This window comes from Mus caroli, chromosome 2, assembly GCF_900094665.2.
Source record: "Mus caroli chromosome 2, CAROLI_EIJ_v1.1, whole genome shotgun sequence".
Classification (NCBI taxonomy): Eukaryota; Metazoa; Chordata; class Mammalia; order Rodentia; family Muridae; genus Mus; species Mus caroli.
The window spans coordinates 158,953,709-158,976,707 of NC_034571.1; the positions used below are offsets into that span (position 1 = coordinate 158,953,709).

The 22,999-nt window shown below is 50.2% G+C and overlaps 2 protein-coding genes across 6 annotated transcripts in view; one reads left to right on the plus strand and one right to left on the minus strand.

Annotated features, from left to right (window-relative positions):
• Ddx27 (DEAD-box helicase 27) overlaps positions 1–12,864 on the plus strand; it is a 20,447-nt gene extending 7,583 nt beyond the window's left edge. For 2 of the 3 annotated variants that reach the window (XM_021185995.2, XM_029474523.1), the window contains exons 8-21: positions 2,045–2,218; positions 4,158–4,308; positions 5,716–5,815; positions 5,916–6,057; positions 6,324–6,477; positions 7,279–7,360; positions 7,452–7,629; positions 9,298–9,404; positions 9,514–9,616; positions 11,472–11,566; positions 11,643–11,763; positions 11,945–12,032; positions 12,371–12,442; positions 12,553–12,864. In XM_021185995.2, coding sequence (XP_021041654.1) covers positions 2,045–2,218; positions 4,158–4,308; positions 5,716–5,815; positions 5,916–6,057; positions 6,324–6,477; positions 7,279–7,360; positions 7,452–7,629; positions 9,298–9,404; positions 9,514–9,616; positions 11,472–11,566; positions 11,643–11,763; positions 11,945–12,032; positions 12,371–12,442; positions 12,553–12,571 — 1,586 coding nt within the window. In that variant the 3' untranslated portion in view covers positions 12,572–12,864. The remainder of the gene's footprint in view (positions 1–2,044; positions 2,219–4,157; positions 4,309–5,715; positions 5,816–5,915; positions 6,058–6,323; positions 6,478–7,278; positions 7,361–7,451; positions 7,630–9,297; positions 9,405–9,513; positions 9,617–11,471; positions 11,567–11,642; positions 11,764–11,944; positions 12,033–12,370; positions 12,443–12,552) is intronic. The other variant, XM_029474524.1, reaches the window with a different exon arrangement.
• Positions 12,865–13,741: 877 nt separating this feature from the next.
• The window catches only part of Znfx1 (zinc finger NFX1-type containing 1), a 27,360-nt gene continuing 18,102 nt past the window's right edge, over positions 13,742–22,999 (minus strand). For all 3 annotated transcript variants that reach the window (XM_021182949.2, XM_021182959.2, XM_021182967.2), the window contains exons 8-14: positions 22,076–22,323; positions 20,614–20,753; positions 20,115–20,269; positions 19,758–19,903; positions 18,120–18,230; positions 17,742–17,837; positions 13,742–17,115 (exon numbers count right to left, since the gene is read on the minus strand). In XM_021182949.2, coding sequence (XP_021038608.1) covers positions 14,677–17,115; positions 17,742–17,837; positions 18,120–18,230; positions 19,758–19,903; positions 20,115–20,269; positions 20,614–20,753; positions 22,076–22,323 — 3,335 coding nt within the window. In that variant the 3' untranslated portion in view covers positions 13,742–14,676. The remainder of the gene's footprint in view (positions 17,116–17,741; positions 17,838–18,119; positions 18,231–19,757; positions 19,904–20,114; positions 20,270–20,613; positions 20,754–22,075; positions 22,324–22,999) is intronic.

Below are 22,999 nucleotides of genomic sequence, written 5' to 3' on the forward strand. Positions count from 1 at the left end.
CACTCACTTTGTAGACCAGGCTGGCCTCGAACTCAGAAATCCGCCTGCCTCTGCCTCCCGAGTGCTGGGATTAAAGGCGTGCGCCACCACGCCCGGCAGAAAGTATCTTAAAAAGAAAAGTCTGTAGAAATCGGTATTCAATTGGTGATTTTGAGATTTTTGTTTTTATTAATTATGTGTTTATGCATATGTCTTATGTGGGTTATGTGTACATGTGAGTGCAGGTGTGCTCAGAGTCCAGAAGAGGATGACAGGTCCTCTGGTGCCTGGCAGGGGTGCTGGGAGCTGCGTTCATCTTCTAGAGGAGCAGCGCTCACTTTTGCCTACTGCCACCTCTCCAGCCCCTCAGTTGGTGGAGGTTTTATTTTGTTTTGTTTTGTTTTTTTAAGATTTATTTATATATGTGAGTAACTCTTTTGCTGCCTTCAGATACACCAGAAGAGGGCATCAGATCCCATTACAGATGGTTGTGAACCACCATGTGGTTGCTGGGAATTGAACTCAGAACCTCTGGAAGAGCAGTCGGTGTCCTTAGCCACTGAGCCATCTCTCCAGCCCCTCTCAGATGTTGATTTTAACAGCTTTAAAAGCTATGGGGATGCCAATTTGGCATCAAAGCAACATGTTATAGAACACTGAACTTGCAAACTGGAGAGATGGCTCAGAAGTAAAGAGCACTGGCTACCTTCTCAGAGGACCAAAGTTTGGTTCCCAGCACCCACACCCACTTGGCAGCTTAGCAGGTTCCAGAGGATCAGGTATCTGATCTCCACTGATCTCCATGGGCACCAGCCATACATCCATACAGGGTAAATACTCATATACATGTAAATATAAAATAAACAAGTATCAGGGCTAGAGAGATAGCTTAGTGATTAAGGGCACTGGCTGCTCTAACAGGGAACCCAGGTTCAATTCCCAGCCCCCAATGGCAGTTCACAACTGTGTCTAACTCCAGTTGCAGAGGATCCATTGCCGTTATGTGGTCTCTGGGTACACATATGTGGCATCCATGCCCAGACATACACAGAGATGTCAATAAAAAAATGAGTCTTTAAGACTGGAGAGATGGCTCAGTCGTTAAGAGCATTGACTGCTCTTCCAGAGGTCCTGAGTTCAATTCCCAGCAACCACATGGTGGCTCACAACCATCTATAATGGGACCTGATGCCCTCTTCGGGTGTCTGAAGACAGCTACAGTGTACTCACATAAATAAAATAAATCTTTTTTTTTTAATTTACTGCTTTTTTTTTTTAAGATTTATTTATTTATTATATGTAAGTACACTGTAGCTGTCCTCAGATACTCCAGAAGAGGGTATCAGATTTCATTACGGATGGTTGTGAGCCACCATGTGGTTGCTGGGATTTGAACTCTGGACCTTTGGAAGAGCAGTCAATGCTCTTAACCACTGAGCCATCTCGCCAGCCCCAAAATAAATCTTAAAAGGAAAAAAAAAAAAAAAGAGTCGTTAAAATCCTAGCTAGCTAGATGAAACAACAACATGAACTAACCAGTACCCCAGAGCTCGTGTCTCTAGCTGCATATGTAGCAGAAGATGGCCTAGTTGGCCATCATTGGGAAGAGAGGCCCCTTGGTCTAGCAAACTTTATATGTCCCAGTACAGGTGAACGCCAAGGCCAAGGAGTGGGAGTGGGTGGGTGGGGAGTAGGGCGGGAGGAGGGTGTGGGGAACTTTCGGATAGCATTTAAAATGTAAATAAAGAAAATATCTAATTAAAAAAAAATCCTAGCTAGCTAAGACTCTGAGAATGAGAGCTTTGTGTCTGGCATCCACCAGTGTTAGGACAGGGACTGGATGATAGTGGTCCTGGGAGAGTGGCCTGCCTGGTAACTGCTGCCCTTCTCGCCAGCCCAGTCACCATGCTTTTCTTCCACGTTTACATGGACGTGGGGTAACAGTAGGCAAGCACTTATGCAGAAGTTGTGTGTTCCCGTAAGCAGAGAAGTAGGTTCCTGGACTCGGGTGGGAGCAGGCACGGAAGGTGCTGAAGCTGCGTTCTGCTCTCCTGTCCTCTTTTAGGCAAAACTGCAGCCTTTGCACTGCCTGTCTTGGAGCGTCTGATCTACAAGCCCCGCCAGGCTGCAGTCACTCGCGTGCTGGTGCTGGTCCCCACGAGAGAGCTGGGCATCCAAGTGCACTCTGTCACCAAGCAGCTGGCCCAGTTCTGTAGCATCACTACCTGCCTGGCTGTGGGTGAGTGAGATAGGCTGTGATGACAGAGGACGGGGTGTGCTTCACTGAACCCCAGATGGCAGGAAGGGCCTTTGTGTTAATTGGGTTCACCTAAAAATTAGTGGACATGTTTTCATGTGGGTACTGGAGGTGGGTACTGGTGGTTTACATGGTGGGAGGCAGGGGAAGATGTTTCATTAAGACTTAACTCTCTTTTTTGTTTTGTTTTATTTTATGTTTTTGAGATAGGTTTCAATCTGTAGCCCAGGTTGGCTTGGAACTTAACTGTGTAGCTCAGGTTGACCTCAAACACAGCAGTCTTCCTGCCTTCCTGCTACTGAGTGAGAGCTAGAACTCTTAGCAGGACTTGACCTCTTTGCTTTGTGGTACTGAGGATTGAATCTTTGCCCAGTACTGTATTACTAAACTGCATCCCTACTCACAAAACTTAGCCGTGGGGCTGGAGAGTTAGTCCAGTGGTTCAGAACACATACTACTCTAAAAAAAGGACTTGGGTTTCAATTCCCAGCACCCACACGTGACCCACAGTTCTCTGTAACTCCAGTTCCAGGGGATCTGACATTCTCTTCTGACCTGTGAGGCACCAGCAGCAGGCATGCAGCTGTGCACATAACACAGTGGGCACATAATAAAATGCAACTGATCTTTGCAGAAGAGCTTGCTTGGGGATGCAGGCCCTTAACTCCATCACTGAAAGGCAGAGGATGTCAGATCTGTCAGTTGGAGGCCAGCCTGCTGGACACAATGAATTCTAGATCAGCAAAGATGCACAGTCAGACTCTGTTAAAAAACTCAAAGAAGACCTAACCTTGAAAAAGAGAATTCAGGGATGGGGATGTGGCTCCACGACAGAAGGTTTGTATTATGTAGCTTCTGCCAGTCTCTGGGTTCAGTTTCTAGTAACACACAAAAACAGTATTATGGGGCTGGTGAGATGGCTCAGTGGGTAAGAGCACCCGACTGCTCTTCCGAAGGTCCAGAGTTCAAATCCCAGCAACCACATGGTGGCTCACAACCATCCGTAACGAGATCTGGCGCCCTCTTCTGGAGTGTCTGAAGACAGCTACAGTGTACTTACATTAAATAAATAAATCTCAAAAAAAAAAAAAAAAAAAAACAGTATTATTTTAGACAGGAGAAATGGCTCAGTGGTTAAGAGCACTGAATGACTGACTGCATCCCAGCACTTGGGAGGCAGAGCTAGGTGGATTTCTGAGTTTGAGGCCAGCCTGGTCTACAGAGTGAGTTCCAGGACAGCCAGGGATATACAGAGAAACCCTGTCTCAAAAAAACAAAACAAAACAGCACTGACTGTTCTTCCAGAGGTCCTGAGTTCAATTCCCAGCAACCACATGGTGGCTCACAACCATCTGTGATGGGATCTCATGCCCTCTTCTGGTGTGTCTGAAGACAGCTACAGTGTACTCATATATAAATAAAATATCATTTATTAAAAAAAAAAATCGGGGCTGGTGAGATGGCTTAGTGGGTAAGAGCACCCGACTGCTCTTCCGAAGGTCCGAAGTTCAAATCCCAGCAACCACATGGTGGCTCACAACCATCTGTAACGAGATCTGACTCCCTCTTCTGGAGTGTCTGAAGACAGCTATAGTGTACTTATTAAAAAAAAAAATCCACAGTATTATTTCCCATAAAATCTTTTGTGATCCTAGCACTTGCAAGGATGAAGTAGGACTCATTGACAGCCAGGGCTACATATGTGAGACCCTGTCTCAAACCAATAAAGAAAGATGACTTAACCTTGATAATGAGAATTTGGGGTGGGGTGTGGCTCCCCACTGATGCTCATTGAGAAATCACATTGCCAAGGCCTTGGGCTTGCTTGTTTCTCTGTGTGCTCTACATTTGGCCTGAGCCGCAGGCCGGGGGCCCCACTGATGAATGAGTGACCAGGCCATCCGTGGGGCCTTTTCTGCAGGTGGCCTGGATGTGAAGTCTCAGGAAGCCGCTCTTCGGGCAGCACCAGACATCCTCATTGCCACACCTGGCCGGCTCATCGACCACCTCCATAACTGCCCCTCCTTCCACCTGAGCAGCATTGAAGTGCTCATCTTGGATGAGGCTGACAGGTGTGCCTGAGATGGGGCCTGGGGATGCTGTGCTGTTCCCCTGCGTGCTCTCTAAGGCTCTTGGTGACACGTGTGTAACACCATTGCTGTTCACATTGGGTTTTTGTCCAGATTGAGGTCAGGGTTTTCTGGATGTGTGTGTGTGTGTGTGTGTGTGTGTGTGTGTGTGTGTGCGTGCGTGCTCTCTCCCTCCCTCTCCCCTTCTCCGCCTCTCCTTTCCCCCTTTTCTTCCCCCTCTCCCTCCTTCCCTGCTCCTTTTCCTCTTCCTCTACCTTTATAGTGAGCTGCTTAAGAGGTCCGAGAGGTCCTTCAGGAATAGTGCTGCATGCCTGTAATCCCACACTTGGAAGGCTGGATGCTGAGGCATGAAGATTGCCAAGAGAGAGTCTAGCTCATAGTACATAGCAAGTTCTAGACCAGCCTGGGTACAGAATGAGCCTGTGCCTCCAGAAAACCAAAATCTCAAATAATGAGAATTCTACCATTTTCTGAGATTTGAAAATGTCACTGAGCTCCTCAGAACAATTCTTTTTCTTGTTGTACATGGAAATAAATAAGAAAGGTAGCCATCTCCTGCTGGATACTCTAGAGAGTAATGCAGGCAGGGCAGTATAGCTTCCACAGGCCAGCTCCAGGACTGCCGGCACCGCCATACTCTGCTTCCTGCCCTTCCACACTGCCCTCCTCTTGCTCATACATGTTCCACTTGGACCAATGGCAAAGGTCCGTTGAGAAGATGGGTCACCCTCTTGGGGGAGCTTGGAAGAACTGAGCATGCCTAGCGTGCGTGTGCCCTTCCCCTCCCCTCCCCTCAGCTCAGCTAATGGCGGCCCTGTCTGTCCAGCTCAGCTCTGTGTGTCACGTCTGTGGTACACCTGTCTGCAAACCCTGTTTACACACACATGGTGCTTGTCCTCAGTACAGCAGCATCTCCTTGACTTTCAAGTTTCTGCAAACCTTACCCAGCAGCCTCTTCCCTAGGATGGTATAGCATCCCGGTCACCAGGACACAACTAGACAAACAGAGAGAGAGAGCAAGGCTGAGGGGCTGTTCCAGACAGAGACTAAAGAGGCCTGACCACCACTGCAGCACAGTAGCACGGGGAACAGTGGAGATTTGGTCCAAACACTCCGGTGTCTGCCTGGCAGGTGGCCTGACATTGTGATTGTGTAGAAGCAGGTTATTGTCTGTGCGGCTGGGACATTTGGGGACAAGTTGTCTTGATCTCAGTGCCTCGCAGAATAGAAGGGCAGAGTCCTGGTGGCTCAGACATGACGTAGTAAGGGTGAGACAACAGCAGCCCCAGAGTAAGCCTGAGTCTTGAGCACAGCCGTGGCCTGTGTGGCACCTTCCCTCCCCCTCGCTCTTGACAGAAGAGCGTTCTCACTGTCTGTGCCTTCCTCCAGGATGCTGGATGAGTATTTCGAGGAGCAGATGAAGGAGATTATCCGAATGTGTTCCCACCACCGCCAAACCATGCTCTTCTCGGCCACCATGACAGATGAGGTGGGTGTGCCTCATTGCGTGCAGAGGATCCCAGCTGGGCAAGCCCTCTTTTCTTGTTCTCCATGTCACAGCTGATCAGCCATGACCTTGTACTTGGTAGGTGAAAGATCTGGCTTCAGTCTCCTTAAAGAATCCTGTGCGGATATTTGTGAACAGCAACACAGATGTCGCTCCCTTCCTGCGGCAAGAGTTCATACGGATCCGGCCTAATAGGGAAGGGGACCGGGAGGCCATTGTGGCAGGTGAAGACTCAGGGCTGGTCTGTGCAGGGTGGGTGTCTGCACTCAGGCCGCCTCCATCCATTCTCCCAACTCACACGGTGGCACTGCCTGTTACCTAGCCCACGCCACCTCTCCCAGGAGGCTGCTAGCCCGCTGCCTCCCGTTTCCTCAGCCCGTGCTGTTGACTACGCTTGGGAGTTGGCTTCTCTGGCTTTGCCTTGGCCCGGGAGCCCCACAGACAGGACATGGTCGGTCTGCCCGGTGTTAGCTCACTCTTCTCCCTGCAGCTCTGCTGATGAGAACCTTCACTGACCACGTGATGCTCTTCACCCAGACCAAGAAGCAGGCCCATCGCATGCACATCCTCCTGGGGCTGCTGGGGCTGCAGGTGGGCGAGCTCCATGGCAACTTGTCACAGACCCAGCGCCTGGAGGCCCTCCGGTAACTCGGTGCTGCCCTCCTTCCTTGTCAGCCCAGGGGACCATGCTGGGAGAAAAGAGTTGTGTTAGAGCAGAGGCAGGGGACACAAACAATACAGTGCCCCACTTTAAGCAGTTGTACACCAGTGTCTGCCACCACCCCTGTAGTTCCAGCAGGTGGGACTCGCTGACACCTCAGGAAACGGTTGGGTTTAATGTGAGTGTTGTGAGGTGACGCAGTGAGAACTCACCTGACCTTGGAGCTCACTGGGCTCCTGTGTGTGGCTTTCCCAGAGCAGCTCCAGTGTCAGGTGATTAGGCCACACCCCTGGCCAGCAGCCATTTCACGCGCGTGTGCTCTGTGTTTGCGTCATGGTTCCTGTGTGGTTTGTCATTCAGTTCTCAAGAGCAGAGGAGAGCTACAGGACAGGGGCCTGCAGAACGCCCCCTCACCCCTGCCCTGCTCTTCACTGCCTGAAAAATGTGTGTAAAGCAAGGACCCGAGTCCACCCTCTGAGGCTCTGACCTCTGCTCTGCTATAGTCGGGACAGACAAATGCGAGTGTGATGGGAAATGCTGCCTGAAACAGCACACACCAGACTTGATATGCTCAGTGCAGGTTGTTTTATTTATTTTGTGTGCTTGGGTGTGTGGCATGGTGCCAGTGTGGAACACCTTATAGGAATTAGTTCTCTCCTTCCAGCATGTGGGTGCCAGGGGTTAAGATCCTTCCATCATGAGGCCCTGGGTCCTACCCTAACCCTTACCATTTCACCGTGTTGGGCCGAGATAGCTTATTAACCATCTCTTTGTCTCTTTCTAGGCGCTTTAAGGACGAACAGATTGACATCCTTGTGGCCACAGATGTGGCAGCCCGCGGTCTTGACATTGAAGGAGTGAAAACAGTGAGGCTTGTGTTGATTTTGCTCTTGGTGGGGTCCCTGTGTCTCCTGTGCCTGCCTGGGGCACCTCACTGATCCTCGCTCTGATCTTCAGGTGATCAACTTCACCATGCCCAACACTGTCAAACACTATGTGCATCGGGTGGGACGGACGGCCCGTGCTGGCAGGGCTGGGCGCTCTGTCTCCCTGGTGGGGGAGGAGGAACGGAAGATGCTGAAGGAGATCGTGAAGGCCGCCAAGGCGCCGGTGAAGGCTCGGATCCTTCCCCAGGGTGAGCAGCACACGATGGTGGGGTCGGGCAGCTCGACTCTGCCACCTCCTGAGTCCCCTGGACAGGCCTCCCCCCTTTCCTAGGAGGCTGTGCACCACCAAGAATGGTGACGGTAGGGTCCAGCTTATCAGAACTTCTTAGGAGTTAATAGAGTCTCCGTTCTCATCAGCTCCCCCTTCCTTTTGGTGGACAAGGAGGTGAGGCTAGCACTTATTCTTGGCTTTCATCCCTTTTGGTCTGTTCCTATGGGTGCCCACGCTTTCTTCCTTCCTCCTTTTATTTGTAACCCAAGACTAGAGATGAAGCCTTGTGCCTTGTGCATGCTGGGCGACTCCTCTACCCTGAGCTTATTCCCAGACCTTGTTTAATTTTGAGATGTGGATTCAGTTGTCCAGGGTCGCCTGTTCTGTGGCTCAAGATGGACTCATTTATTTGCTAGTTCGTGTTCTCTCTCTCTCTCTCCTCTCTCTTTCTTTTTCTGAGACAGGGTCTTGCCATGCTATTATGTAAACCTGATTGGCCTCAATCTCGACGTTCTATCTTCCCCTGCATGCTGGTGCTGGGATTAAAGGCATGCCCACTGTGCCTGGCTTTGGCTTCCATGTTTTTTTTTTTTTTTTTTAAAGATTTATTTATTATATATAAGTACACTGTAGCTGTCTTCAGACACTCCAGAAGAGGGCGCCAGATCTCGTTGTGGATGGTTGTGAGCCACCATGTGGTTGCTGGGATTTGAACTCTGGACCTTCAGAAGAGCAGTCGGGTGCTCTTACCCACTGAGCCATCTCACCAGCCCGGCTTCCATGTTTTAATACTGCTGAGTTGAATCTACTCGTGGGAATTGGTGATAATGAAAATGAACTCTAATCAGAGAGCTCATCCTTCAGTGTCTCTTCTGTTTGTAGATGTTGCTAGTTTCTTTTTGTTTTGAGATTCTATTTATTTTTATTTTATGTATGTGCCTGCATGAATGTTCATTTAGTATATGTGTGATGCTCTTGGAGGCCAGAAGAGGGCATCAGATCATCTAGAACTGGAGTTCCGGATGAGAGTGAGCTATGTGTGGGTGCTGGGAACAACCCAGGTCCTGGAAGAACAGCCATTGTTCTTACCAGCCCGTATTTTCCCCACACCATTTTTATTTCTGGTGTCATTTGGGCAGTAGGTCCTTCTGTGTGCCCAGTTTCAGTGCTGCAGTCCCAGTAGCCAGGGATTGAGCAGTAACAGAACAGCTGGTGTTTGTGCTGTGACAGTCAGTGAGTTAACAGTGTGGCCCAGTGACAGGAGGAGAGGAGCCTGTTAGAGAAGCTGGCTTTTCTGTCTTTACCTCCCATCTGGGTGTAGGAGCAGCTGGATCACAGATGCGTGCTGTTGTGCCGGCTTTGTGAGGGTTCTGGAGACCTGAATGCGTCTTTATTCTTGTGTGGCATCTCCTTGTTTGATCACTTTTGAGAAGACTTCTGACTCTCTTGTGCTCAGGCTGGATCAAGCAGGTCTCAGCCTCCTGGGGAACCAGCCTTTGTAGGCTGACATCACAGGGCCTCATTCTTGGTGGGAGGTGTTCAGGAAGGAACATACTGTTCTGTGTTAGCAGGTAGGCATCCGCGTTATTTTCGTTAACTGCTTAGTAGTCACCTTCAGTTTTATTCCTTATTCCTTTCCTGCAAGATGTTATCCTCAAGTTCCGGGACAAGATTGAGAAATTGGAGAAAGATGTGTATGCAGTGCTGCAGCTGGAGGCGGAGGAAAAAGAGATGCAGCAGTCGGAAGCCCAGGTGAGGCTGTGTGGCCATCTCCCTACTCAGCTGCTCAGTGACACTGCAGCGCTCACCTGGCAGGGACAGCTGCAGTTCCACCATGGGTGTCCTTGTACCATCCCCACAGATCGACACAGCACAGCGACTCTTAGCCAAAGGGAAAGAGACAGCAGACCAGGAGCCTGAGAGGAGCTGGTTCCAGACCAAAGAAGAGAGGAAGAAGGAGAAGAGTAAGTCTGGAAGGCTCCTCACTGGCTGAGCATTGTGAGGAAACTGCTTGCCAGGCAAACCTAAGATGGCACTATGCTGCTTTATCATGAGTAGTTTATAATGTAACTTTTCCATGTTGAGAGATAGCAAAGTTTACCCAACTTTTGCCATTAGGCAGATGGGGTGGAGATGTCCTGAGAATCTTTGAACATGTGCTCCTTAGTTAAATGAGTGTGTGTGCTTTGTAGGGTATTCTGGAGGTGAAAAGGGATGTAAATTTCTGACTCTAGTGGCAGTTTCAAAATGATCTCTCATGTAGGCTGTGCCAGCAATGTGAGAAACGCTGCCTCTGTTTGACGGGGCAGTGATGTTGGTGGGAGCTGTTGAGTACTGGGTCCTTTGTGGTGAGAGTTGAGACAGTGAGGACCTTCCGTGCAGCTGGGACTCGGAGAGCTGGAGGGGACAGACAACCTCCGCTGTCTTTCTTCAGGGATCTTATGTTATCCATCTTGTTTTATTTTTTTTTAATTTATTTATTTTATGTATATGAGTACACTGTTGAGGTCTTCAGACACATCAGAAGAGGGCATCAAATCTCATTACAGATGGCTGTGAGCCACCATGTGGTTGCTGGGAATTGAACTCAGGACCTCTGGAAGAGCAGTCAGTGCTCTTAACCACTGAGCCATCTTGCCAGCCTCTGGAAGAATACTCAGTGTTCTTAACTGCTGAGCCATCTCTCCAGCCCTTGTTTTATTTTTTAAGACAGGGTCTCATTGGTCTAGAACTCAGTAAATGGGTTAGTTTGGCTGGCCAGGCAACCCTAGGGACCAGCCTTTCTCTGCCACCTCAGTATTGGGTTATAAACAGACTACCACCACACTCTCGCATTCTTCTTTCTCCTTTCCTTTTCCTTTTCCTTTTCCTTTTCCTTTTCCTTTTCCTTTTCCTTTTCTTTTCCTTCCTTCCTTCCTTCCTTCCTTCCTTCCTTCCTTCCTTCCTTCCTTCCTTCCTTCCTCTCTCTCTCTCCTTCCTTCTCTCCTTCCTTCCTTCTTTCCTTCCCTTCTCCTCCTACTCCTCCTCTTCCTGCACACCCTGCCCCCCCCATTCTAGGTGCCTGTGTTCACCTTTATCTTCATACATGGTGGCGGAGGTGGGTGGATCTCTGTGAGTTCCATGTAAGCCAGGGTACACAGACCCTGTGTCAAGGAGCCAGGTTTTTAAAAAGTTGGTTCTAGGTATCAAATTCAAGTCCTCAGCTCTTTTAAAACTTTGTATGTTTATTTTATCATAGTTTTCTGTTTTTTGTTTGTTTGTTTGTTTTTCGAGACAGGGTTTCTCTGTATAGCCCTGGCTGTCCTGGAACTCACTCTGTAGACCAGGCTGGCCTCCAACTCAGAAATCCGCCTGCCTCTGCCTCCCGAGTGCTGGGGTTAAAGGCGTGCGCCACCACCGCCCGGCTTTTTATCATAGTTTTATTGTGTTAGTATACTTGGCGCTCTCTCTCTTTCTCTCTCTCTCACACACAGCTCCTGTCCCTTCCCCCCACCCCCTCCTTTGGTGCTGAGTGTCTTTCCAGCTCCTCCTTCCTGACTTGAAGTCTCTTTTTCAAGGCTGCTGCATTTAATGAAGTCTCTGACATGAGCATGTGTGGGATGATTCTCTTGAACAGGGTCACCTTGCCAGTGGCTGCACCACTGAAAAACTCAACTCCCCTTCTCCCAGCAACTATTAAGGGATCAGCCCTGCCCAGGCCCTCAGTCTTCCCTGAAGGGCACTTTACTCAGTGAGCTGTCACCTCTAGTTCCTTCTCATTTTAAGCTTTAATGACATAATCAAATAGCCCCTAAATTCCACACTCTGTCCTCACTCTAGTTGCTAAGGCTCTACAGGAGTTTGACTTGGCCTTAAGAGGAAAGAAGAAAAGGAAGAAGTTTATGAAGGATGCCAAGAAAAAGGGGGAGATGACGGTGAGTGGCCTCCCTGTGGAGTAGGGGCCCATGAAGCACTGGTGTGTTCTGTGCTCATCCCTCACTCTGCCCCCAGGCAGAGGAGAGGTCCCAGTTTGAAATCCTCAAGGCACAGATGTTTGCAGAGCGGCTGGCCAAGAGGAATCGCAGAACCAAGCGAGCACGGGCAATGCCTGAAGACGAGCCTACAGGCCCTGGTAAGTGATAGGGTGTCCATTCTGAGGCTCGCACCATGGCAAGAGCTGGCAGGGATGGCAGTGATCAAGCTTTGGAGGAACTGGGATGTATCCGTGAACCTGGCCCTCCACGGATTCTGGAATTCTCTCCCTCAGTGTCAGGGAACTCAGTAGCCTCTGACCCGTTTTTCTCTGTGTACAGCTAAAAAGCAGAAGCAGCAGCAGAAGTCTGTGTTTGATGAAGAACTCACCAACACAAGCAAGAAGGCCCTGAAACAGTATCGGGCTGGGTAGGTTTGAAGTGCCGCTCACACGGAAGCACCCGTGTCCATGCTCGCTCACTCCACCTCTTGCCTAGCGCTTCCCAATGTTGTAATGATGAGCAGGAGCAGGAGAGCTTAGAGTGCTTCCATAAGCTCCCTGCATCCAGACAACTACAAAGGCCTCTGCCCACTGATGTGAAATTGGTGTCTGGCTTCCAGAACTGCACATTGTTCTGCACAAGCCCATAGGAGACTGAATCCCAGGCACTGCACTCCCCTCGGGGTACCCATCCCACCTGGGCTGGCCTGTGACATCCCTCCCGTGTCCCACAGCCTGCCCATCTCATTCTTCATCTGTCTTACAGCCCTTCCTTTGAAGAGAGGAAACAGTCAGGTGTGGCCCGCCAGAGGAGAGGGAACTTCAAATCTAAGTCCAGGTGATGTTGCACTGTAGAGGGCAGAGGCAGTACCCATGGGTGGAGAGGCAGGCTGGGTGGGAGGCAGTACTGCTCCTCCCTTCTGCTTTTAATATTGATTTCCTTAATAGGTACAAGAGAAAGAAGTAGTCTCAGTGGTGTGAAGAAGTTGGTGGGACAATTTTATATCCCTTCCCTGTGGGAAGTCATCTTGTCTTGGTCTGGTTTTTTTCCATTTATAAAACCCCAAACCTGGGGCTGGAAAGATGGCTCGGTGTTTAAGAGCACTGACTGCTCTTCCAGAGGTCCTGAGTTCAATTCTCAGCGATCACATGGTGGCTCACAACCATCTGTAATGGGATCCGATGCCCTCTTCTAATGGGTCTGAAGACAGCTACAGTGTACTCACATACATAAAATAAATAAAATCTTTAAGAACAGCAGACCTTCTTGAACAAGCCTGTTGTCTGTGGATCTGTTGAGTTAGTATCTAGGAGCTGTTTCTTAGTGTTAGTCATTTATGCACGCATGCCTTTTTAAAATTTTGAGTGTCTCAACTGTGTAGCACAGGCTAGCTTGGAACTTGCTGTTTAGGCCTCAAATTTGTGATACTGTATAGATTGTTGGGGTTACAGGTATTCACTGCTGTGCCAGGGTTCCCTTCCTGACTAGCTTCCCTACACATATTAAATGCAAGTAGTCTATCTGGTGAGTTTAGACTGCCTTACCTCCGTTTGGAAAGGGCCAGTTCTCCAGCTGCATTCCCTGCTCACAGCTGCCAGCTCAGGGCTCTGTGTTAAGTCAAGGCTCACCTGCTGCTGGGCTGTGGGGCAGACCTGGCTCTGCCTTTGGCGGAAAGATCTCCATGATGGGGCCGGTGAGAAGTCTTAGTCAACAAAGGCAAGACTGACCTGAGCTCCATCTTGGGGACCCAGACAATGTAAGGAGAAACGCAGCCCCTCCCTAGTGTCCTGACACCAATGCCCACCGCATGCTCAAGCACAGTGAATGTGCTCTGAACAGTAATGTGCAGAACTGTACTAGGAATACGCAAACGGTGTAGTCTCGGGACTCGGGAGACATTTGCTATAGCTTAGAGAATGTTACCATGGGTAAAATTTGGCTCATCAGCTAAATGACCTCCACTACCAAAAATGACATGCCTGACCATAGGTTGTGCCCTACCCACAATTGCTAATCAAAGTTAGGAAGAGAGACAAACCATGGGTCTAGGATGGTGATGGTTGTTGGACACAGCTGAAACCTTAGGTGCATCAGTTATCAATACAGCAACAAAGCTGATCATAAGAGATCACAGGCTTTTTTCAATCATTGTTTTTATTAATTGGCTTTATAGGTTAAAGTGCATAGTAAAGACAAAAAAAGGAAATGCATACAATAAGAAAGGGGCTTTCCTAGACAACATTAGAAAGGACCTGAGATGCCTAAATCTGTTCTAAGGAACATGGAAAGAGATGCAGATGCAGGCAGTAGGCCTGGAGTCGGGGCCTGCAGAAGCTGCTGGCATGCTAACCCTACCCAGGCAAAGGCTGCAAGGGAGGGTGCCTGGATAAAGACTCACAGGAGGTGCTGCTGACACTGAACCTGCTGACACCACCACCACAGAACCTCTTCTGCAGAGAGACACATACCCACCCCTGCTATCTGAGTGCAAGTTTGATGAGGGTGCAGGGGTCACTCAGCTTGTGTCTGCTGTGAAAGCCCCGCCCCACTGGGGACAGTGAGTATATAACTGGGCCAAGGAGAGTTGAAGTGCCTGTCACAGGCCTCCATCTCCAGGAGGGCAGGAGCCCAGGGAGTAGGGTGCCTGGGTTCTTGTGCTCCTTGAAGGTAAAGTGGTCCCTAAAGCTCTCTCTGGGTTGCTGTTATTACAAGGGTAGTTAGTATGCAAGTAAGGGCCTGGACATGAGAAGCAGTGCACCCTGGGCACGCGCAGAAGTGCTGGCCATGCCAGGACCCAATCACCCTAATATCCCCGGGTGGAGGCCGGAAGCTCCCAGGAGTCAGTCCTACTTGCTACAGTCGAGGAGCTGAGAACTGTGGGCTCTGCTCAGTGCTGGGGGTAAAGTGCTTACTCTAGCGCAGGGTACATATAGAATCACATGTGGGCAAGCCCTAAAAGTGGATCCTTAAACAAGTGCGAAGACTAAAGGACACTAATAAACTGGTTCCTCCACGGAGGAGCCAACCCTGGCTCTGAGGTGGCAGGGCAAAAGGCCTTGGGGTGCCATCTTCTACATCATCCTGTGGATCTCCTCAAAGTTCATGAAGTTGTTGGCTGTGTCCGACCAGGCAGGGTGCTGGGCTCCATCCATCTCAGGGGCCAGGTGGTTGCTCCTCTCTAGAGTGTGATTCTCCCCACCGATCACCTCCTGACACTCGGGACAGGTACTCCTCTGCATGGCGCCCCCACACTCAGTAATTACATAGATGTGGCCATTGGGGCACTTGAACCAATGCCCACGAGGAACACCCATGGCAGTGACGATCTGCACTCGTTCCTCATCTGAGATGCCCAGGCCAGAGCAGGGGAGGGTGGTTTTCAGAGCATCCATCTTTTTCTGCACAAGCTGTTCATCTTCCTGGGTGAACTTACTTGTTTTTTCAAGAATGTTCCGGATGCTGGAGACCTCTTCTGCTATGCTGTCTTTCACCTTCTCGGCCGTCTTGCAGCGCATCAGGAGGTTCACCAAATAGGTGAGCCTCTGGATTTCACTCTGGAGGTCACTCAGTTCCTGGCTGCTGAAGCTCAGGCGCTTCTTGGCCAGCCACTCGTGGACCTGCTCAAGTCGAGTCCTCACGCTCTGCTGTTCTCCATAATGCACCTTCTTCAGTGACCCCTCCAGGTTGGCCAAGTGGTCATAGAAGGTGATAGACTTCTCCACCAGGCCCAGGTCCTTCACTGACAGGTTTTTCTGGGCCAGCTTCTCTTGAAGTATTAGGAATTCTTCAGGACGCAGCTGATGGAAGAGGGTCTTGCTCTTCAGCAGGGCCTTCAGTTGTTCCTGGCTGGTTGAAATCTCCCTTGCAGAGCCCTGGATCTTCTCCTTGACAATCTCGATCTCTTCCAGCCGCTGCTTGATGCTGGTTCCATACCTCAGGTTTTTGCGGATGGGTACCTGACAGATGGGGCAGACTTTCAACTTGATGGCAACTTCATCATCCTTCTGCTCATTCATGAAGCGGTCCAAGGCTTGCACTTCAAAGATGTGGCTACAGTCCTCTAGCTGCACAAAGCGGGCATCAGGCTCATCCTCAAAGCCAAAAAATATTTGGGTGACTTCATCTGGTTGGCAGACACGGCACTTCTTGGGACATGGCTCCCCACACAGACCGATGCAAGGGTGGCCACAAGCCAGTAGCTTGGTACAAGGCACATAGCATGGGGGTCGGTTGCAGGGCTCTGAGCAGAGTTTGGTGCACTGGTAGTGCTGGCAGCGCCAGACACAGGGCTCCACGCAGGGGCTGCACAGCTCCCCACACTTCTTCTTGCACTGGCTGTGGACACAGCGGTTCTGACATGTTCGCTGGCAGGGTGGGCACTCACCAGTGCAGGGCTCCTGGCACTTGTGTGAGCAGATGAGCAGGCGCTTACATGGCTGTTGACAGCGCTCATGGAAGCGCCCTTCAAAACAGCTGTGACAGGAGCCTGGGCAGGGATGGCCACAATCTAGAGTAGTGTCACACTTGGTGGTACACTTGACTGGCAGACCATATTTTATATCTTCCACATTGCCACACTTAACCAGTTGACTGTGCCCACATTTCAGTTCCACGGTGACCCTTTCTGAGCACAGCCGCACACAATCCTCACCACAGAGACGGCTGCATCTGTGACCACATCTTAGTATCTTGGAGCAAGGCTCCTGGCAACAGAACTCTGACTCTGACACTGAACAAGGGACCATCTGTTTGTGACCACACTTCACAATGATTTTGGGCACTTTCACCTGACAAGGCTGACACTCTTGGAAGCAGACATTTGGGCACCGGTGCCCATCCTGGCAGATGACTTTCTGGCATGGCTTCATGCACTGGAACTCCTTGTGGGAGGAGTCATATGGGTGGCAGGCACGTGTGCACACATGACCACAGGCCAACCGGAACTCACAGGGCCGGCTGCAGCCTCCTTCCGGTACTTTCTGGAAGTCAGAAGCTTTGGATACAAGGGTGTGGGTCTCAGGGTGGTTCTGGCAACAGAGGCGGAGGGACGGGCCTATCTGGTTGTTCTCTCGAAGGGTATGGATGATCCTGCTCCACAAGGGCACCTTGGCAAGCATCTGCATGTTCCCAATGCAGTACATCCCCTTCTTGGCCCGCGACAAGGCTACGCAGATGCGGTTGGGGATCTGCAGGAAGCCCGCCTTGCCCTCTTGGTTGCTCCGCACCAGCGAGAGGAGAATGATGTCATTCTCTTCCCCTTGGTACTTGTCCACCACATGGACCTTGATGCCAGCAAACGTCTTGACAGGCATGAGTTTGCGCAAACAGAAGAGCTGCCCAGTGTAGGTGGTGAGGATGGTGATCTGGGAGGGCAGGTACTCCTGGCACAGGAAGTACTGGCACAGCTCCACCACAAAGTGTGCCTCATGCTGGTTCTGGTGACTTTTGCCTTCTTGGATCTCCTGCTCAGGAAAGTTGTGCTCCACAAAGAAAAGGTTGGAGGAGACACCCTGGAAAATAAGGAGGCAGGCAGCACATCAGCACTGGGGCTGGAACTGGAGCCTCACCCGTGCTGTGCACGTGCGGGACCTCTGCACTACACCCCAGCTCTCTCTCTGCACGTCATCTCTGGACACTGACCACTGAGCCACAGGAAGAGTCTTTGTGCTTTCTGTGCTCTCCATCTCCAGATCTTTACCTCTGAAGCAGTCATGTGCTGTGGCACTGAGCTGGAAACTAATTAACCTATTTTTGTTTTCCAAGTATTCAATCACCTGTCATGGGCAAGGGGGCAGCAGTAGCTGGTGATGAGAAGCAGCTGATGTCCGCAGCACGCACAGTGCTGACTGCTGCACGTAGCCCTGTGCACGGCTCAGGGACATGGCAGGGGCTGCTGTTCTCTCCCCGCTGCAGACCACAGCACCAGCATCTCTTGCTGACTTACTCATTCAGGGTCACACAGCTGCCAAGTGGCAAGACTGAGATTAATGCCAGGTCAAGAGTCACCATTTCTTTCTCATTCTTCCTCCTAAGGTTAGCAGTCCTGACCTGGCTCTATTGGCTCTATTCCATTTTCTCCCTTTTAGAGACTATTTTTGCTGATACCATCAGAGATGACCAGGTAGGACAGACTGACCTTAATCTGCTCATACTTGAGAACAGAAGGATGGTTCTCCAGATCCTGGTAAATGTGGGGGGTCAAAAGGCGGGCGATTTCAGGACGCATGCGGTGCTGAAACAACAGATACCATTAGGAACAAGTGCAAGACAAAGGGCCATTTTCTGGAGGCTAAGGTACCAGCAGGAAACCTACAGAGATAACACCAAAGAGCAACTGGGACAAACCATGATGCAAGAGGCTTCATCTGGAAGAGCAGGGGACTTCAAAATGGTTTCAAACAGTATTTCTGACTGGCTATTTCTGTCTGGCTATTTAAGCAATAAATCAGCTCTAATTGCTAGCACCCAGGACCCTTCTCCTGGATGTCGGTAGCAACACAAGCCAGTCTCTCACCTGGTAATTCAGACGGACAAAGGGGATGTTCACTTTTACCAGCCGTTCAAACAGGGACACCTCAAGGTTGAAGTTCTTGGCCAGATCATACACGTTAGCACTGGGGCGCAGCTGGGGAGAGAAACAAGCCTGAGAATCCTCTGTGGGAACACACTGACAGCCCAGCAGCGTGGGCTTCGAGTGCCTGCTGGAAGGCAGCACTAGCCCAGGGGCTGGCAGGTTCAGGGTTAAGGTGACAAGGGCCGTGAAGAATCCAACCCTGAAGGTGGATGGCCTGGCCTGGCCTCTCTGCAGTGATGCCTGAGCTGACAGAAGCCCAGACAGAGGCCTGGCCTGGCCTCTCTGCAGTGATGCCTGAGCTGACAGGATGGCCTCTCTGCAGTGATGCCTGAGCTGACAGGAGCACAGACAGAGGAGGCTGCCAGTCCTGCATTCATTTGCAAAGCCAGCCATGAGAAGGGGCAGGGAGGACAGGGAATGTTGGTCCTGAGAAATGAGGTGAGCCAGAGACAGGACAAAGCCCACTTCTGTTTTTGAGATCATCTTGCTATGTAGGAGCTTTTAGGCTAGGCATGGCTGTGCATGTCCCTGTAATCCCACACTTGGGAAGTGGAGGCAAGGGTCAGTAGTATAAAGCCACACTCAGCTACAAAGCAAGTTCAAGGGTAGCCTAGGCTACACTGATCATCTCAAAAATCAAAGGAGCTTGATTTTTAACATCAAGATTAGTGAGAAGCCACTGAGGGCTTTAAGGATGACATGCATGGGCTGGAGAGATGGCTCAGTGGTTAGAGCACTGGCTACTTGTCCAGAGGTCCTGAGTTCAATTCTCAGCAACCACATTGTGGCCCTCTTCTGGAGTGTCTAAAAATATACATAAAATAAATAAGTAAATCTTCCTTTAAAAAAAAAAGTGACTTGATCTCATTTACTGAGATTTTGAAGTTTTGGTTTATTTGAGGCAGCTGTGTCAGTATGTCACAAGCTAGCTGTGACTGGCTAAGTTATTTTTTGTTCTTTGAAACACAGTTTCTCTATGTAGCTCTGGCTGACCTCTGTAGACCAGGCTGACTTCAAACTCAGAGACTGCCTGCCTCTGCTTCCCAAATGCTGGGATTAAAGGTGTGCACCACTACTACTAGGGTTTTTGTTTGTTTGTTTGTTTTCCTTTTAATTCACTTTGGCTCCTTTTCAGGGGACAGACTAAACAGTAGCAAAACTGAAAGCAAAAGACTTATGGAACTTTCTATGCAATTGTTCATGGTGAGAAATGGAGAGATGGCTCTATGGTTGAGAGTACTGGCTGCTCTTGCAGGGGAATTCCCAGTACTCATGTATCCAGCTCACAACCATTTGTAACTCAGTAACCATTTGTAAGGGATCTGTTACTCTCTCTGGGCCTCTCCAGGCATTGCAGGTATGAGCTACACTGACATGCAGACGAAACACCCATACATACAGCATGTGTGGACTGCCCCAAGTGCAATCTCTAGTCATGAGGTTGCAGAGGGAAAAAACATGGGTGCAAGAAGAGAGAGAACACAGTCACCAGTAAGCTTGAGGACCCTTAAGGAGAGATGTCAGGGTCTTCTGTTTGTCCTGTCCCCCAAAGAACATTTTAAAGAATTCTTGCTTTACCTGCTGGTGGTCCCCAATCAGAATAAGATGCTGGCAAGCTTTGCTTAGTGTGGCGATGGTGTGGGCCTCAAGGACCTCAGCAGCCTCTTCTACAATGACAATCCGAGGCTCCACTTGCTGAAGGATCTGGCGGTACTTGGCAGCACCTCAAATCAGAAAAGATGAGAGGCTCCTTTGAGCACAAGATATAAAAGGCCAGTTCTTTTGTACCTTCCCTGGGCTGGCAGAAAACTAAGCTCTCCTGCTCACGTGGGGGCTGGAGCAGCCACTGAATAAGAGGGTGGGGGCCCCAAGTGAGCGGATGGGACCCGCTCAATAAACTTGGCTTCAACAAGTAAATCCCACCCACCTTCTTACCTGTGGTTGTCATGCCCACAACCTCGGCATCTTTGAGGATGTGAAGGTCTTCCTGGAGTCTCAGCTCGGCCATTCTTTCTGCCCATGTGCGGTACTGGCGTTCATAGCTGAGGATCCTCCGGCGAGTGTCGGCTTGGTACATCTGCAGCCACAGCCTGGAGAATGAAGAACCCGGGAAAGGAAGCCTTTCTTTAGTAAGGGCTCTTTGAGTGAATGATGTGCCAGTTCCTCAAGTGAGCCCTAAAGCGCTCCAGAGTTTACAGGCCAGACAGGGAGAATGAGGCCCAGGATTACAGAAACCAAGGCTGAAAATGCCCTATAAAAGCTGTGCAGAGAGGGAAGCAAAGACAGAGCAAACAGACACTCTGCTGTGCAAGCCTCCAATGTCCTCCTCACTTGAGCCGTAGGAGGTCCTGCCCAATCTGACCCATCCTAGGGACCAGACAGAATTCCATGGGAAATGACAGGGACCGGCTAGGTTTGGTCACCACACCCATACCTATAGAGCTGCCAGCGGGAGCTCAGGTCCAGCTGCCAGACGTCCTGGATCCCATTGGCCTCGGCCTTGGTCATGGTGTTCAGTTTGCGAAGCTCCACCTTCACTCTCCTCTTCATCTTCTTTTTCTGGCCACGCTGAGTCTGCAGACGTAACCCCCAAGAAAGACGATGAGCAGAGGCCTCAGCCCAGGACAAAGGGATGGCCACCCAGTGAGCTCTGTTTCACTCTCCCAACAGCTACTCCATCACGAGAAGTTACACAAAGTTTCAGAGAACTGCCTGGGCCCCAAATCTGTCCTGACTCTTCTCGAGTGATGTGACCCAGGGTGCTGGCTGCAGGCTTGGCAGTGTGAAGAGCCCCAGGAAGGACCTCACCTGGCCAGCAATGGCTGACCACTGGCCACAATGTCTCAGATGTCATCATGACATTTTCTGACAGTGTGTTTGGGCCATGTCTCTAGCTTCCCCTTTCCCTGCTACTCCTGCCTGGACTCGCTTTGACAACCATTTCCTCCTCTGTTTACAGTGGGTATGTATCATCAAAGTAGAGCCGCTCGGGCTCTTGCTTTCCGGGCCATTGCCTAGGAGCTGGCATTTGATACAGGGTCTGTCATAGGCCGGCTACAATGGTCCTTGCACACAATATCTTATCACTTCTGGATCTGTCACTGAATGAAGCTACAAGATTTTATGAGGACTGGCATGTGAACTGATGTCACCACACTAAAGGGCCCAATCCCAAGTGACACAGCAGAGAGAAGCCCAACACAGTTTTAAGAACTGGGCTTATTCCTCTGCCCCACACAATGCCACTGACCTAAGCCAGTAAGGCACAGACAGACTTTAAGGTGAAAATTACTGCAGCCATGTTGTCCTTAAGAGACCTTCATTCTCAGTAAGGGTTGCAGACTGGTTATGTGGAGTAGCAGGTCTCCTGTCCATATGCTAACACAGAGTACGTGCTTCCCAAGCACTGGAGAGCTTATCAGAGACCTAAGCCACACCACTGCGGCTCTGAGATAAGAGCTGGATTCCAGGGTGACTAAGGATGAGTCCTCGGTTATCTGCACTGGCTGCTCACAGAACCCAAGGCTGACAAGGTATGTGAGATGACAAAGCACCACACTGTGATGTGACACCATCTAAATTGCCCACTCCTGCCAGGGCCCCTCTGACCGACCATAGCTTTTTTGTTTTGTTTTGTTTTGTTTTTGTGACAGGGTTTCTCTGTGTAGACCTGGCTATCCTGGAACTCACTCTGTAGACCATAGCTTTTCTACCCTCAGGTTATGTCAGCCAGCTGTGAGGATGAAGTGATGATGTAACAGTAGTAACAGCGTTGGCCAAACTGGGCCTGAACATCGCCAGGGCCTGTTCCAGCAGAGCCCAATCCAAGTCTGCCTGGGAAGACTAAGTCCTCTCCTCCATTTTGTTGGGGCTTTTAGGCAAGGAAGCTGGTTTACCTCCCACTCTTCTGTAGCCTGTTCTGGTCCAGCTGTAGTCCCAGGCACTTCCTGGTCCAGTCTCATGGCCAATAGCATTTTAGCCAGCTCCTGGTCGGTTCCGTTCTCTTCCTTCTTTCTTCTCCGAGGTCTCACCACCTCCTCCTCTTCAATCACTCTGTCTGCTTGGATCAGGTCGGCTTCTTCCGCAATCTCGATTAGGGAACCCTCCTCTTCCCCTTCCTCCTCCTCTTCCCCCTCTGCCTGGGCTAAGAGAGGAAGCAGGTAGGAAAGGGATACTTGTGAGAGCTCACAAGGACAGGCTCATGGCACTAAGCAGTCCTGGGAAGGGAAGGGAAGGGATGAATACCAGGGACAGAGACCCAAAGTTACCTGTAGTGCATTTGTTACATTTTATCAAGTTTTAAAAAATTATGTAGAAGAAGGCTCTTTTGGGGGAGGTTGCAGAGAAAGAGTGTCACTGCAAAATCCTAGAATGTACTACGTAGACTACGTAGCCCAGTCTCAGCCTGTCTGACACCTGCCTGCCTCTGTGTCCTGAATGCTCAAAGGTAAAGGTGTGCACTGCCAGGCCCACTCAGAAAAGTTTCGATTTTGTTTTCTTTTTTGAGTCAGGTTTTTTCTGTACAGCCTTGTCTATCTTAGAATTCATTCTATAGACTAGGCTGGCCCTTGAACTCACAGAAATCTGCCTGCCTCTGCTTCTCAAGAATGCTGGGACTAAAAGTGTGGGCCACTACCACCCAGCTATCCAAAAATGCCTTTTAAGAAAGTTTTCACTGGGGCTGGTGAGATGGCTCAGTGAGTAAGAGCACCCGACTGCTCTTCAGAAGGTCCAGAGTTCAAATCCCAGCAACCACATGGTGGCTCACAACCATCTGTAACGAGATCTGGCGCCCTCTTCTGGAGTGTCTGAAGACAGCT